Genomic DNA, 16146 nt, shown 5'->3' with positions numbered 1-16146 from the left:
CAACTGGTTAACAATTTGTATAACCAGCATATCCAGAGAAAACTCTGAACAACTCATCCACCAGATCTGTTAGACCGATAGAGATCACCGCTATGGAAGCTTTCTCAATGGAGAAATCGTCTACGTGATATTCCACTTAATAAGTAATATAAAACTTTACCCCACGTCTACGTAGAAAAATTAGAAGGAATTTTAGAATTAAAAACAAACGTTACGAATATTTTTTTTTAATTTACCTTACAGCTTGCAGCGATACGTCTCATATCTAGTTCATTAAACCAGATCAGCAACCTCAGTCTATCGGAAGATCATGTAAACACCGAATTCTGAAGAAAATATAATAAACAGCATCAATATTTATTATATGCAACATTTGTGAATGATTATTCTTACTTATGGAAGAAATTTATTAAACGGACAAGGAGTACGGTCGATCAGTTTGGCTTCTGCGAGGCTCATGTGACAAACCACCTTATAAATTCTACCATAACTTTATCCACACCCTATATACGTAGCAAGAGTCAGTTGAAAAAGAACTGATACCGGAAGATCCTCGATCGTGATTAAACCGTGACCGGACGTTCTCCCTTTTCTTCATTTTTATCTTCGAATTTATTGTCTATCTGAGCTCACGATAATCGTGTGCACGACGTCAGGAAGATCTCGGATCGAGAGTTCAAGTTAACGAGAACATTCGAAGAATGTTTAATCGCATTAACGCAAAACGCGTGGGAATTACGAACCTGTCACGGTTCTTCGAACATTTCTCAATCGTAAAAACGCAACGATCGTTCGCGGTCGAGCGAAACAAGTAGAGCAGATGATTCGTCCAGGTAAGAAACGTCCATATAAATACGATTATGATAGTCTCGAGCTCTTGTTACATTCAGGTGAGAACATTGACTGCTAATATTGCACATACTAGAAAATTGGAACATACTTTCTTCGATGAGTTTCGAAGATTGACGAGGTCGATGATTTTACCTAATATTTGTCAAGATTTTTCCTTTTTAAGAGAATAGTTGATATTATTTAATATATAAATATATATAATAATTTTAATTGGATTTTAATTATATTAAATGAATTTAATTGATTCGTAATTATTTTGTTTAATTAGTGGTAATTTTTTTTATAGTAAAATTATAAAAATGTAAAATAACAATTGAATAATTTATAGAATGCCTGAAATAATATTCTTTTTTAGCAGATTGAAATTATGATTTGCAATAAACTATCAGAAATCTAATTAAATGACTATCATTATTATCTTAATATCGAATAAATTTGACGATAGCTCTGGCGACAAAAATTTTGCGACCTACTATTTTATCGTCGTTTTTATTTACTCATTTCATCTCATTCATAAAATGTTGCATTAGCGCTATTATTTGTGCCATCCTAAACTAACATCACTAACAAATACTGAACCACTAATTTTTCACTATAATTATTTCTAAGTTTCAAATTAAAATATAAATTCTCATTATTTATATAAACTTTTTCTAAGTTTCCATTTGAAAACATTCAATGTTCATCTTTCAGTCTTAAAACTACCTAAGAGCTTTTCGCTGCCATTCAGGAATACACGTAATCGTTGAGATAATTCATTGTACGATATCAGAACAGCTTTGAAATACAATAGAATCGTTTATGCGTTTACAAATCATGCGGTTCCGCCTTGACTTCGATCGATGGAATCTCTCGATCTTGGATTCCACAGAATATCTGATCCTCGGCATTCCCATGCGCGAATTCAATTATCCGCATCTAATCGTGACTCGCGATATTTAATCAAATTCTCCGGATCACGGCTATCTACAACTTTTGAAAATCGTTTAAGGATAACCAGGATATTTCTAACGTAATCGAATTCCAGTAATTGAGAATGTTATTTGAGATTCTTGTTTTTATTCTTCTCACTCGGTAGAATAATGATAGCAATATCACTGGTGAAATTTCTTTTTCGAAGAAAATAAATTCGAAATATAAAAACACGAAGATAGAACAATTCTCTATTGTGATAAGCATGGATTTTATTAAATGCGATTATTATTATATAATGAAAAATATGGTTCACTTTGCAAATATTATATATATACGTATATTTACTCTTGTTTATTTAAAAAGTTTTTTCATAGATTACAAAAAGGAATTAACGTTGAAAATCCTTCAATTTCTCTACAATTCTGTTCTAATGGAATCTCTTTCATCGTACAGTACTGTCATATTACTATTAGGTTATCCGAAAAGTGTCTTTCTTTTCATCTTTTTACATCTTTCATTTTTATACAAACATGAAACCTAATCTGTCGAACGTTGTAGTCTTTATTTTGATAGAACAAAATGGTTCATACGATAAAATAATATAAAACGAAAGATGTTATGCATCCATTATTTCCTTATGAAACGAAAGAAACTTTTCGGTCGACCTAATATATTACACTAATCTTCTGTTATACTTACAAGATATACAGATAGTCAAACGAACAGAAAATTTTAAAACTGATTTACAACAGAATCATCTTTCGCGATTTTCTTTTCTCTCAGAATTATTAAAAACATATTATTTTGCTATTTATTATCTCACCTCTATTTTTGTATTTCCGTTTCCCGTTTTAAAAACCAAACTTAGCAACGTTATTTTAAAATACACATACAATATATCTCTCTTTTTACAAATTTTTCTATCCAGAGCCGAAAACTTCTCATATTCTATTTACTCGAAGGAAAAACTTCAAATGTTTTATTTGTACCATAAAAACGTAAATTACTGTTGAAAAAAAACAATTATGCGAATAGTTTTAATAACAAATATTGTAACAAGCACATTATCACAGTAGACGAGAAGAGATGGACAAATAAGTAACGTAAAAATAATCGAACGGTATCAAAGCGACCAGTTCCATCGGCGTCTAGCATCGCCAATGATGAGAATCGGACCAGAATGCGGTGGCTTTGCAGGATGCGGGCGACAAAATGAGCAAGAAACGGAGTCACGATGGTGGTCGATGGAAAAACAGTGAAAACCAAGTGATTCGTGTCGTTGTCCGTTAGCAGTTGACCTTGTTGCCGGTCCACCCGTTACATATGTAACACACGCACACCTGAAAAACGGTAAAACGCTCGATCTGGCTCGACACAGACCCGCATTGTCCGTCGAACGAAGGAACTGGAACAATGGCGAAAACTCAGCCAATGAATTCCATCGAGTGTCAATGTCTCCTAAGCCAGTTGATTGAATTTTGAAACCGGCCAATTGGCTCCTGATCAATTGGACACCAAAGGAAGGACACTTAGGCGAAGTACGTCGAGTGTTTCTGGCAGTAAACTAGATTTGATTTTATACTCTGTGTGTTTTTCCCAAATGCTAATGTAATAACGTGAAATACGATAAAGTAAAATTGAGCATGCAGATAGTTTTAGATTGTGCAGAAATTAATCATGAAAATTGTCCGAGATAAAATTCTCAGAATGTATAATTATTACAGATATTATTATTGAAAATATCTTTCTTCGTCGTTGTCTTCTTTTTTGGTTTTGTAATCGCGTTATGAAAGAGCATATAATAAATACGAAATACGAAAAGCGAGAAATGGAACTAGAGACAGACGTAGTTTTTATAAGACGAAAGGATAAATCATGAGAATTGTCAGAGACAGAATTTGTATATCGTAAATGAAAATATTTCTTTAGATATCGAATAATAATTAAGAAGCACAATAATTAGAAATATTATAATGTTAATTATATTTGTATAATATTCAAGTACAAATAATTCTGTGACGAGGTGCGTCTTTAGTCTCTTTGGTAAGTCTGTATGCAAAATATACAACGTGTGTACGCAGACTTTCGTGACTGACTGTATATGTGTAAATGGAAGATCCGTTTAGAAATATTTCAATGGCTGTTGCTCGACACACGATTCACGATCGTACGGTTATTCAAAAAAAAAAAAAAAATACACAGAGATTTAACATTGTACAGAATAGACGAAGTAGTCTGTACAAAGTAGGCTTACAAGAAGCGAAAAATAACACGCGCGGGCATTAGAGTGGTCAGGATGCGTGAAACCGCGAAATACATTGCTGCTTTTCAGCCTAATCGTTAATCGCTTAAATACGTCGACCGTGAACGATACTCTGAATTCATGGCATAACTGTTGGATATCCAAGTTTATGATGCGACGTTGCTGGATTTCGATGAATTTTTAATTGTAATGTGAACTAAACGTATTAATAGAAAAATTGACCATTCCATGCAATTTAATGTTTTACGTTACTAATTATAAGATACGTATGATGCAAATTACCGATATGTAGAATGCAAATTAGCAACACGTAGAATGCTAATTACTGATATCTCAAGTAGTTAAATTACGAATTTCCGATTACAAAAGAGGCACGTAATTAAATTATAACAGAACATTTTTCCTTAACTACGGTCCTTTCTGTGCTTCGTTTTCGCGTTCGTATTCGCTCGATTATCTTCTTTTCAAATTTTTCGATACTTACGACACTTCATTTATGAAAAGCATGGAATATACGAGAATCTATTGGGTTGGCAACTAAGTGATTACGGATTTTGTCATTAGGTGGTATTGACAAAATCCGCATTCATTTAGTTGCCCTCTCAATGCGAGAATTGATTGTAAATGTTAATAAATAAATAAATAAATAAAAATAATTTAGTTGTCAACTCAATAGTAGAGTTTTAATGTATCGAATACTAGAACTAAATATTTAGCGAAATCTATGGAAACGTGATGTTAGTTTCGAGTCAGGCAAATTCAAGAGGAACAGCAGCATTAAAATTATTTCAGATTCATATTTTAATCCTTAGTTTTAATATTTTATCTGGAAACTTTCTTCCTGACTATAGTTCTATTAAATCTACGAAAATCATTTCATTGAGTATATTAATTTGCTTATTTACTGGACAGATATTGTTGTTTGTTTATTAGATATTTTTGGAATCGATCGGAATTTGTATTTCATTCGCCACTGTGTTATTGTAAGATCATGTTCGTTGTTTTCTCATCTGGCATTGGAAGATATAACATGAAAAGGATATTAAGAGAGAAGATAAGGATCGATAAAACTGCAAACTCGGTCTATCGGAATTTCAATCAGGTTGCAATATTCATGTAAAATGAAGAAAATATTCATCAAAGCAAAATTCATTTAAGATATAGAGTGTGAAAGAAAAAGCATCGAATGTTTTCAAACGGCAGTTTCTCAATTCTGTTATTCTTATAAATAGCGTATCAAAGAAACGTGAAACTCCGATAATTATTTTATAAAAGGGATTGCAAAATATGTATGTCCCAGTGAAAAACTTTACATTCCACCGACTGTTTCCGCCATGACTATATATCGTACGATTATATAGATCGATTCATCGGAAAGTTAATTATCTTTAACAAGAAACCTTGCATTAATAATTTAAGAACAAAAGAAAGAGCATCCGCGTTCATGAAAATTTCACCTTGAATTTTTTATGCTTTCATCCTATGCTTTTCCTGCACTCAAATTTCTATTTTAGTAAATAAAATCTATATTGATAATCTAATTTAAAACAAATTTCAATTCTAATCTCTCAATAAATTTTAGATAACGTTCCATCTATACTTTCTACATATTCGCTTACAGTAACGTAGAAACTTTCCTGGATAAAGATTTTATTTGGCTCGATCTTTAAACAAAAATAGCAATTTGCATTATATCTATATTAGACTTGAATCTAAAAAGGTGAAAATAATATCGTCGTTTATCGGAATATTTAAACACATTGATTTAACAAAAATCAATGTGCGTTCAAGTTGCCCTTTCTTTTTATTTTTCACTTTACGTTTAATTTTCCACTGCTATTGTATATCGTTCCTTTCTAATAAAACAAAAATAAATAACATCATTACATCATTAAACCAAACAAAGGGCCCACATGTTCGTATCAAACAATTACCAAGCGGAAGCTAAAGAAAAGCAAACACACGAGCCCCGATAAAAAGAACCAATAGAATCCAGTCGAAGACCCCAACACCCAGTGTCAAGTGACTAAATACTCATGACTCGACATTATTATAGTAACTCGCTCTTCCGCTCTGCGCTTGAAATAAAAATAAAAGAAAGAAAAAAGAAAGACTAGAAAGGACAAGAGAAACATAGTTATATTATTATATACAAGGTTGCAATTATTAAAAGAAAGTAGTGGAGGTAAATACGAGATTCTCAATGTTGGTCGTTAGAAAGATAATCACGAGACAAATTATGTAATCATCATAAATTATGCAAATATGGTCGATAGTGGGAAGCATAATTCGTAAAGAATTGACGTATGTATGTGTGGGTCCTCGAGTTTCGATTGTGTTTTTAATAGCGCATTGTCCTTTGTTCCAACGTTTCGTGAACATTGTTCGTATCTTCGTGTAGTAGAGGCGAAACAGTTTCAGCTTCGATATTATATTAATCCTGAAGATCTATCGTGGGTGAAACTTCACCTCGTGCGAATTTTATTTTAATAACGAAACCCTAACTCTCCCGTGACTTTTCTACTTCTTATTCGATATTGAATAATAATTTGGGATGAAATTTAGCGGGAACAAATTTTTAAGAATAGTATTCGTTCAAATTTATCGATATCCAAACAGTTTCTGTTTTAGATCTGCTCTGAAGAAGCGGACAATGTTCACGAAACGTCGGAAAAGAGCGCAACGTGCTATTAGAATGAGAATCCCAAGAATCCAAAAATATTCTTTTTTATTATTATTTAATTTGTACTTTACAATTTGTCCGGCTAGACATTTGGTAAATTTTTCCAACTTAAAATCCAAAAATATGTCCTGTAATAATCATCGTGAAAGTTTAAAATGTAAAGTTCAGGAAGACTCGGAGGAGGAAAAACGTCAGGAAGAAAAGGATCAGGGAATCCGTAAACGAGGAAGAAGCATGCAAACGCATGTATCTACTAATAATGTAACGATGTAATGTATTCGTGGCATAATGCCAAGTCACGAGGACAGGAAAAGAAAGACGAGCCCGATGCTATTACGTCTTCTATACAACGTGTGACAGGAGTTATGTGTACGTACATAATCGTTGAGTGGTAGTTTGTTTGCTACTTTCTTGAGATTCGAATGAAAAGAAGGATCAAGTGCCTTGCTGTGTGCAGCCTGGCACATACAGGATGGTTGATAACTAGTGGTACAAGTGAAAAGGGGGTGATTCTACGTGAAAAAAGAAGTTGAAAATATAGAATAAAAATTTTTTTTTAATTTTTTCTTTTTTTTTTAATTTTTTCATTGAGACAACGATATATAGTGAGCATAACGTACCGCACGCGTACCGAGCGAAAATTCAAAGTCGATTTTCTCGAAAACAAAGCCTCGAACGAAAAATTTTTATTCTATATTTTCGACTTCTTTTTTCGCGTAGAATCACCCCCTTTCCGCTTGTACCACCAGTTACCAACCACCCTGTATATTTGAGCAGCTTATGGAGAAAAGAGAATTCAAGTCGTAAATAATTTTATGAACTGCATCAGTTTTCTGAAATTTATGTACAAGTTTACTTTATACGTTTACGTGCTTTATTCATAATAAATGATAAAAAGTATTCGGAATGAAATAAATACAAAATAGACATAGCAGAAAATATGTAACTGAAATATATTACGATCGTAGAAGCTATATGTTAAATATTTTGTTCGTTAAAAATTTCTATTGAAAACTATAGCCGCGTTGTACGCGTGAAAACGAAATGAAAAGGCAATGAAACATGGTACAATAGAAAAATTTATTCCACGATAATTGGAATCGATTAATCTGTGATTCGAATCTTCCCCGCTATTGTCACAGAAAATCATACGGCACCACAGTAGAAACCATGTTAAGTTTCTGATTTTAACGTCGCCTTTCGATGGATCGACGAAATATTTTAACACGATACGGATGAAAAGACGAACTTGTTGGGCTAAAAGACCTAAACCTTCTAAAACCTTCTAAACTAAACTAAATAATAAACCTTCCAAACTAAAAGTAGACAATAAATCTAAGGTATCAATATTTCTTCTGTGGTATGGAATGTTTCAATATTTCCCATCTTTTAAAAAATGGTCACGTCGAAATATTAATATGTTTGCTATAACACAGTGCATTACAATTACAGGTCACGTCTAGAGTGACATCACAACATCTAGAAGTGACCATATACTGTTAGGTCGTCCGAAAAGTTTCTTTCATTTTATAAGAAAATAATGAATGCACAGCATTTTCGTTGTATATTATTTTATCGAATTACGTATGATCCATTTCGTTCCATCAAGATAAATATCACGACGTTTGATAGATTAGGTTTCATGTTTGTATAAGGATGCATCGTTGTAAAAGACGTGCCTGTAAAAGAAAGATACTTTCAGGACAACCTAATACAAGCAATTACAAGTGCAATTAGCGGTAGAAGTTATTAGCATTCGTTTGATTTATTCTGTTTGTATGTGGTACCTGAATAAACGTAGAGTTACTGCATCCGTGAGATAAAATAAAATAACTAGCGAGCAAACGAGAAATTGCAGTTATCGTTCGAAGAAAGCATCCTCTTAAAAGGCTCGAGCAAATTTCGAAGCAATAAGCAATCGAAGGCTCGTCGAGTAGTTTCCACAAGGCTGAATTCTACATTAACGATAAATTTGCGGAAGCGCTGGTCCGATGTTTTTCTGATCGACCTGATCATGTCGAGTGAATGCTCAACCGAACGTAACAGAAGAAAAGGAAGAGGATACGAGAGACAAAGGTTGGAAAAATAGCCATTCTGATAACGAAGAAATGAAACTGAAATGAGGAAAATCAAAATGTAAACTCGATATCTTCCGTTAAGGATTATTATCGTCAGTGTCAAATGAAATTACCTGCAATTGTGGTCATCCTGCCAAAAACGAAAAAACAGATATAGAACGTTGGAAATGGAAATCAGTGTTCCTCCGTCTTGTTCAAGTGTATTTATAATTCAACGTTTTATAGTAAAAGGAGAAATAATTAAAAATTGAAGAATCGAGCTTTGCCTTAATTTCCGATCATTTGTCTAATTTTTTTCTATACTTTTCCTATAAAAAAAAAATTCCGACTTATTACATTTATTTCTAACTAACGATTATCGCTAATAATTCCGCGATATTGTGTAATAATTATAAGTCTGTGCATAAAACTGCTCGTTTTGCAAAGATTTCAAAGCCACGAAAGTTCCATAAAAGTCGAAATCGAATGCAATCGAAATTACGCATTTTGAAGAAAAGAATCGGAAAGAATCAAATTGCAAGTTGACAATGAAAATTAATAGCGATTCATTCACTTCTTGGCATGCAAACTTTTAAACTATCTTTAATCCTTTTCTCTTGTTATATACTTTCATTTTCCATCGAGTACCAGATTTTAAACGTGTATTTTCAAGGTTCGGAAAAGATTGAGTAGCATCTACGTTCCTCGCGCGCTCAATTATCTAATATCTTTCTTTGATCGTTTGTACTGACCGCTGAAACTACCCAGAAGACGAGGTGAAACAAGGCAGTAATTACTCGTTGCACGTATATCCTAGAATGACTTGCCGATATTATAAATAGTTGTTCAACGAAAGGGAATGGGATAACTCTCCCACTGGATAGAAAATGAAGATTCCAGACGAAAGAGAGAAACCTATGATTAACGTCGTGACAACTACCTTCTGCTTGATACTTGCATGCACCAACAAGATCATAACTAAAATTGACATAAATTGAGAAGAAGCGAAATGTTTTACGTTTTATTCTGTGTATAGAATAAATTAATTTTTATCACAGAAAATATAATCGTGATTTTTGTTCTTTTCTTTCGTTTCTTTTTAATGTAACAAAATTAGATACGATTGAAATATTCGAATATTATTATTATTGATCATTTTATAATTAATTTGTTTTCTACATTAATTTATTTGTATTTATGGCTTGTAATTCGTTGTATTGGGTAACATAACGTAACAAACAAATATAATTATTGCTTTTTATTATCGTCGTTTGACTGAATTACATTTGATAAAAAGCATGACATACTTAGAAGTTTCGTAATTATAATTAACTACAGCTTAAATTAATACGTCGGGAAAATGGAAAGAAAAATTTCATTTCTAGCGGAGAAAAAGCGAAAGACAAAATAAATAGCGTAAATAAGAAAATTAGAAAGGGAACAATAGAATGAAAATCTTAAGATATTTTACCTGGTTTCAGTACAAAGAAACTGAAGTGTTGGACATTGACGCACTCAACAACACAAAAAGAGCGGACCGGAGCGTCCTGTTCTTCAATCGTGTACCGAAAGTGGGCTCTCAAACCTTCATGGAACTCTTGAGAAGGCTGTCCATGAGGAATGGCTTTTCCTTCAACAGAGATCGTGTGCAAAGAGTCGAAACAATTCGTCTTGCGCCTATCGAACAGGTACCTAACAAAATTTATGAAATACTGTTACATTTTTAATATTTATTTCTACATTTATTAATATTCCTTTAAAAAATAGAGGCGCGTGAACGATGAAAATCCTGAACCTTTACAATTTACAAAAATTAAAGATTATACATAAGTATACATATATATATATAAGTATATATAATCTTTAATTTTTGTAAAATGTAAAAGTTCAGGGTAAGCAAGAAAATAAAATAAAAAATTATACTTTTATACGATTAATTGCCTGTTTGTTTTAGCTACAACTCGCCAGGATGGTCAGCAGCTATTCAGAACCATCTGTCTATATAAAACACGTGTGTTTCACAAACTTCACAGAGTAAGTATTTCAACATTAAATAATCTCCAATTACTTTAAAATTCTATCAGTTCTTCCCTATACTACTCTATACATTCTGAGATAAAAACTGTGTAAATTTTACTGAATTTTAGAGAATTAAATTCTAAAAGAAAATACACGACGCTAGTATAGATTTTTCCTATTTATCGACGTTCTATCGATCAAGATTCTACTATACCTCTATCATCGTTGTAAAAATGTATGAAACCGTGAAAGAGCCAAAGAGGAATAAACCAGAATAATCGAGTTCCGCTACAAATCCCTTTATCCGCCATTCTTACCGACAACCCGTGATAGATGATGATACATAAATAAACGTGAAATAAAGATGAAAAACGGATTTCCTGGAAGAGTAGAAGTCAGATAGCCGGAGGTAACGTAAGCTAAATTCCCACGAGATGTCTAACGTGGAACGTTTTTTCGTTTAGATTCAACCTGCCACAGCCAATTTACATCAACATAGTCCGGGATCCTGTTGAGAGAGTGATATCCTGGTACTATTACGTGCGAGCACCTTGGTATTACGTCGAGAGAAAGCAAATATTTCCAGACCTACCACTGCCGGATCCGAACTGGCTGAAGAAGGACTTCGAGTCCTGTGTACTTAAGGCGGACCGTGAATGTAGATACCTCGAGGGTGAAATTCACGAGGGAATCGGCGATCATCGCAGGCAAACGCTTTTCTTCTGCGGTCACAGCGAGAAATGCACGTAGGTCCCTTTAAATTGTACCTTGGGATTACCTTTGTGCATATCTTCCTTCGCTATGCGAATAAATAGAAGGAAGAAATTACGTTTAAACGCTTTGCTCGATGGATTTTCCTCTGAAACGAGTAACTTTGAAGGTACTCGTTGATTTGTTTGACTGAAGCAAATTGTGGCGTATGAGAGATTCGATTATTAGGTTGATGCAGATGAGTAAGATTTCTTGAGCTACATATCATGCGTTAAAAATCGCTGGTCGAACAATCGTGAATTAAGTTATAAGTTATATATAGTAGAGTTTACAGAGCTTGTAGAATTTGAAAATTTGTCACATATATAGTATATAGTGTATACTGTAGTGTATAGTGGTCAAGAGTGCGTATACATCTTGAGGATACGAGATTTATTCAAAAATTCGTACATATTAGGTTGTCCGAAAAGTGTCTTTCTTTTACAGACACGTCTTTTACAACAATGTATCTTTATACAAATATGAAACCTAATCTGTCGAACGTTGCGATCTTTATTTTGATAGAACAAAATGGATCATACGTAATTCGATAAAATAATATAAAATGGAAAATGTTGTACATCCATTATTTCCTTATAAAACGAAGGAAACTATTCGGACGATCTAATACATATATGCGAATGTACATTATCATATATATATATATATCGCATAAATTAAAAATTGATTGAAAGGACAAGTAGAATACAAATTGATAGCTATCAAAATTCTGTGATTCTCAAAGACGACAATATTGTTGCGTATTCGTTTGCTTCTAAGACTGTAACAAAGAAATCAAGCTAAAAATTCCTTCGACGAGTTTTTCAAGAGATTCTTCCAACGAGTTTTTCAAGAGATTCTTTCGACGAGTTTTTCAAAAGATTCTTCCAACCTAGAATACATTGTGCATTATTCACACCTTGTTCGCGCCATTCGTTTGATTCTATGTTTTTGCCTTTTGTCACACCATACTTCAAGCACCTGTCATACTCATCAATTGTCGTTTGTTCGAAGCCCGTTCAACACAGTGGGCGCACTGGAACGAGCGAAGATGGCAGTGGAGAAACACTATGCGGTCGTCGGAGTGCTCGAGGACGTAAATACCACTCTCACGGTATTGGAAAATTATATACCCCGATTTTTCCGAGGCGCCACTGACGTCTACTACGGTAATTCTTTTGTTCTCTTATTTGCATGTAACTGTAAATCCTTCGCCAACCAACGATAACTATGAAACAAATATTTTACACCGCTACAAAGCAATCATACAGGGAAGAATACCTCGTTGTAATTAACTTTTAATTAACAATCGATGGTTGCGTTAGAACAATCTCGTATTGGAAAAATATTTCGTTCTGATTATTTTCTAGCTAACGATCGACAGTTATATAGGATTAAGTATAACGTGGAGATTAAAACGTTGTTTCGCTTGAATATACGTGACATTTTCAGTCAAAAGATGAGCTTAACTTTACTGTCGTGTCGAGTTTGTCAAAAACAACCAATCAAGCCCGCACTCCTTTCAGAGAACTTCTTTCCATTTGCGCAAATTTAGTATGTTGATAGTAATAATTCGTGAATTTTATCAAAATATAAAATGTAAAAATTAATAATGAATTATTCATGGGAAGCAACAGTAGCTGCTCATCCATTAGCTACGTATTTGGATTGCAAAATATTTGGCTGGAATGACGCTTTTTAGAGGTTTCTCAGGTCGCTGAAACCAAAAATAAGACGGGAAAAATTTCGGTTGTGAAAAAATTTGTTAATATGCGACGTCCTCGTACGATTTTGATGACATTTTTTAAAAATTTGCTGCTTCTAAGTTGCTCTATGGCTTACTGTGTATGCATTTGAATCCCGAGTATTGGATTAGGTTCGGGTTATTTTCTATATTTTGGCTGCCGTGAGACGGTAGGCGTTAAAATTAGCATTTAGAGCATTGGCATTGGCTATACCAACTGTCGTCGCTTACATCATTTGTTTTGCCACTTACCGCTTTGCACGATTATGGTCTTACGCGGATTTTTACAGTTTTTTGTGTGCCAGATATTCGTAACAGCGAATTTTCAAAATGCTCCTCGTTTTCGGCTCTATCGAACTAAAATACCTCCAAAAAGATGCGTTCAGCTGAAAAAAATTCGCATACTGTTCTTTAACATCTCTAAGATACAGATCAGATAAGGAAGTTTCTTCCAAACTGATAAAAAAAAATCGTCTACGTTAATTCAGGTACTGATATTTAACAAATTTTGATGAAACTCAGTAGGTTTATCGATGAATTCCTCCTTGATTTTGACGTAACGCGAAGCAATTAAAGTTTATTATTTAATGATTTTATAAGAAGATGATGAGTATTGCTTCTGGACATTTCTCATTCATTTACATATTTTGCTAATATTCGTGTGCTGTTGTCAACAAAAACTGGTTAAACTGCGTATGTATAATTATGAAAAATATTTTATGTTCGTATTACGATGAAACACGATGACTGAGAAAATTTTCTTTTTCAGATGAGGTGAACGCGTTTACGAGGATCAATCGAAACTTCTTCAAGCCACCAGTCAGCGAAGAAGTAAAGGACATAGTGCGAAGCAATTTCACCAGGGAAATCGAATTCTATCAGTTCTGCAAGCAACGACTATACAAACAGCTGAGGGCATTGAAGTTGACCAAAACCACGCCTCTGTACGAAAGCAATAGCTTGTAACTATTTGCAATGTGTTTATTCGATCCGTGAAAGTATCGAGTAACTCGTCGAATTTTCTTTTAACTACGTGAGAATTTTCCTTCGAGGAAGTCGATAAAGAGCGAAGTATCGAGAACATCAGGAACGTTTGATAATTTGTCGAATTTTCTTTTGATAATGGAGAATAGAATCGACGAATTCTTACGGATGTCGAAAGTATGTAATTCGTCGGAAAGAATGTTCGTTGGAGAATGTTGAAAATGACAAATAATTCGTGAAAAAGATTGAGAGCGTTAAGAATGATAAACGATTCGTCGAGATGGTTTAGGAAGTTAAAAATGATAAATAACTTGTCGAGAAAGATTGAGAACGAACTGAAAACGAGAAATAATTTGGTCGAATTATCGTTTGATAGACATCGATGCAGGAAGAATCTCGAAGATGTTCGAGTTGGCCTCGAAATTTTGGTGATGTTGGCGACAAACGTATGTCGAGTAATAGGCGATAACGATTAGACGCAGATGTAGATGTTTGTCAGGGAAGCCACTTGCGCGTGGAAGCGACGTTAAAAGAGAAATCGAAGGAAAAAGAGAAATTAGAATCATTGCCTTTAGGAGAGGATCGTGGCAAATTCTCTTGATTTAATATCTTTAAATATATTAATAAATCGATCAGCGTGATGGATCGTAACGAACGATTGTTCCAGTAAGCAATATCTTATGTGATTCACGGCAGTGAGTTCTTTCAATTCAGGACGCTTCGATCGAGTGCCTAGTTTTTTATTTTGTGATCGTTTTCCCTGTATAATCGCGTAGCTTAAGATAAACGGTGATATAATCGCTGAACTTAATTATACGAACGAGAGAGCAAGTACTTACGAGACGAGGCATTAAGAAATATTTATTTAAATATTTAAATATTTAAATAATTGATGGGATGTTATCGGTTATTGCGTAAAGAAAAAGATGCAACGAGTGTTTCTGAACGCGCGACATCATGGCGCTATTTAGATCGCTTCTTTCGTTGATAATCCATGGAAGAATGTTGTAAAGACTGATGAGGAAGACAAGAAGAAGAAGAGAGAGAGAGAGATTGCTTTTTATCGAAGGATACTTAATTATTTGCAACGACAGAAGCACACAGGGTAACCATTAGAGTATTGCTTTCCAGACGACATAGCCGTTTTTTAATGTCGACTTAAGCCGTTTTTTAATGTCCACTGTTTTCCTTCCTTTTTTTCGTAATAAACAGCTGCCATTTTCGAACAACGTGATTTCTTTCCTTTTTTCTCCACCTGAATTCTACTCGACACATTGGTTGCTGCTGAAATATAGTGATCTCTTTTCCAACAAATGTATAGCTTTTTGAAATGAAAAACATCTCTAAGCAAGTTTAATATCATTGTTTTGTATGCCTTTCCGGCTGTAAATTATTTTGTTAGGACGCGTGAAAATGAAAGAGCAACAGTTACGTCATTAACGTTACTTAAAGTCTGACAATTAAATTTTAAATAAGAAAATTACAGTTAAGTATTTAGATAATTAAATTGACGTAATTGCGCCAGTAGCGACGAATGTGTTAAATGTATAAAAAGGATTAAAAATTAACTTTAGGTGTCTTTCGTTGATATGAAGAACAATGTGCAACATCAGAAGTTTTCCTCTCGTGTAAAGATATTGTTATATCATTCTTATCGACAAGAGAAACATAAAATTACTATAAGAATTCTTTTTTCTCAATCTATAACGATATCCATCTATTCTTACTATAGCGAAAGAATGTGATACAAATGAAATTTCTGTCTGCTTCTATATGAACGTTTACTATAACATATACACTCTGCGACAAAATTACAAGACATTTATTATTTATTTAGAAAAAGAGATTTTAATGGATAATATCATATAAATACATAATT

At 33.5% G+C, this 16146-nt stretch overlaps 1 protein-coding gene across 3 annotated transcripts in view; it reads left to right on the top strand.

Moving 5' to 3' along the window:
• Window positions 1-15496, top strand: part of LOC100740069 (heparan sulfate 2-O-sulfotransferase pipe) — a 113443-nt gene extending 97947 nt beyond the window's left edge. For all 3 annotated transcript variants that reach the window (XM_033323316.1, XM_012390910.3, XM_003492912.4), the window contains exons 4-8: window positions 10252-10458; window positions 10725-10804; window positions 11254-11535; window positions 12554-12708; window positions 14053-15496. In XM_033323316.1, coding sequence (XP_033179207.1) covers window positions 10252-10458; window positions 10725-10804; window positions 11254-11535; window positions 12554-12708; window positions 14053-14249 — 921 coding nt within the window. In that variant the 3' untranslated portion in view covers window positions 14250-15496. The remainder of the gene's footprint in view (window positions 1-10251; window positions 10459-10724; window positions 10805-11253; window positions 11536-12553; window positions 12709-14052) is intronic.
• The last annotated feature ends 650 nt before the right edge of the window (window positions 15497-16146 follow it).

Source organism: Bombus impatiens, unplaced genomic scaffold, assembly GCF_000188095.3.
Source record: "Bombus impatiens unplaced genomic scaffold, BIMP_2.2 scf_0899, whole genome shotgun sequence".
Lineage (NCBI taxonomy): Eukaryota > Metazoa > Arthropoda > Insecta > Hymenoptera > Apidae > Bombus > Bombus impatiens.
Note: the sequence above shows the minus strand (reverse complement) of the source record. Positions and strands in the feature narration are given on the sequence as shown.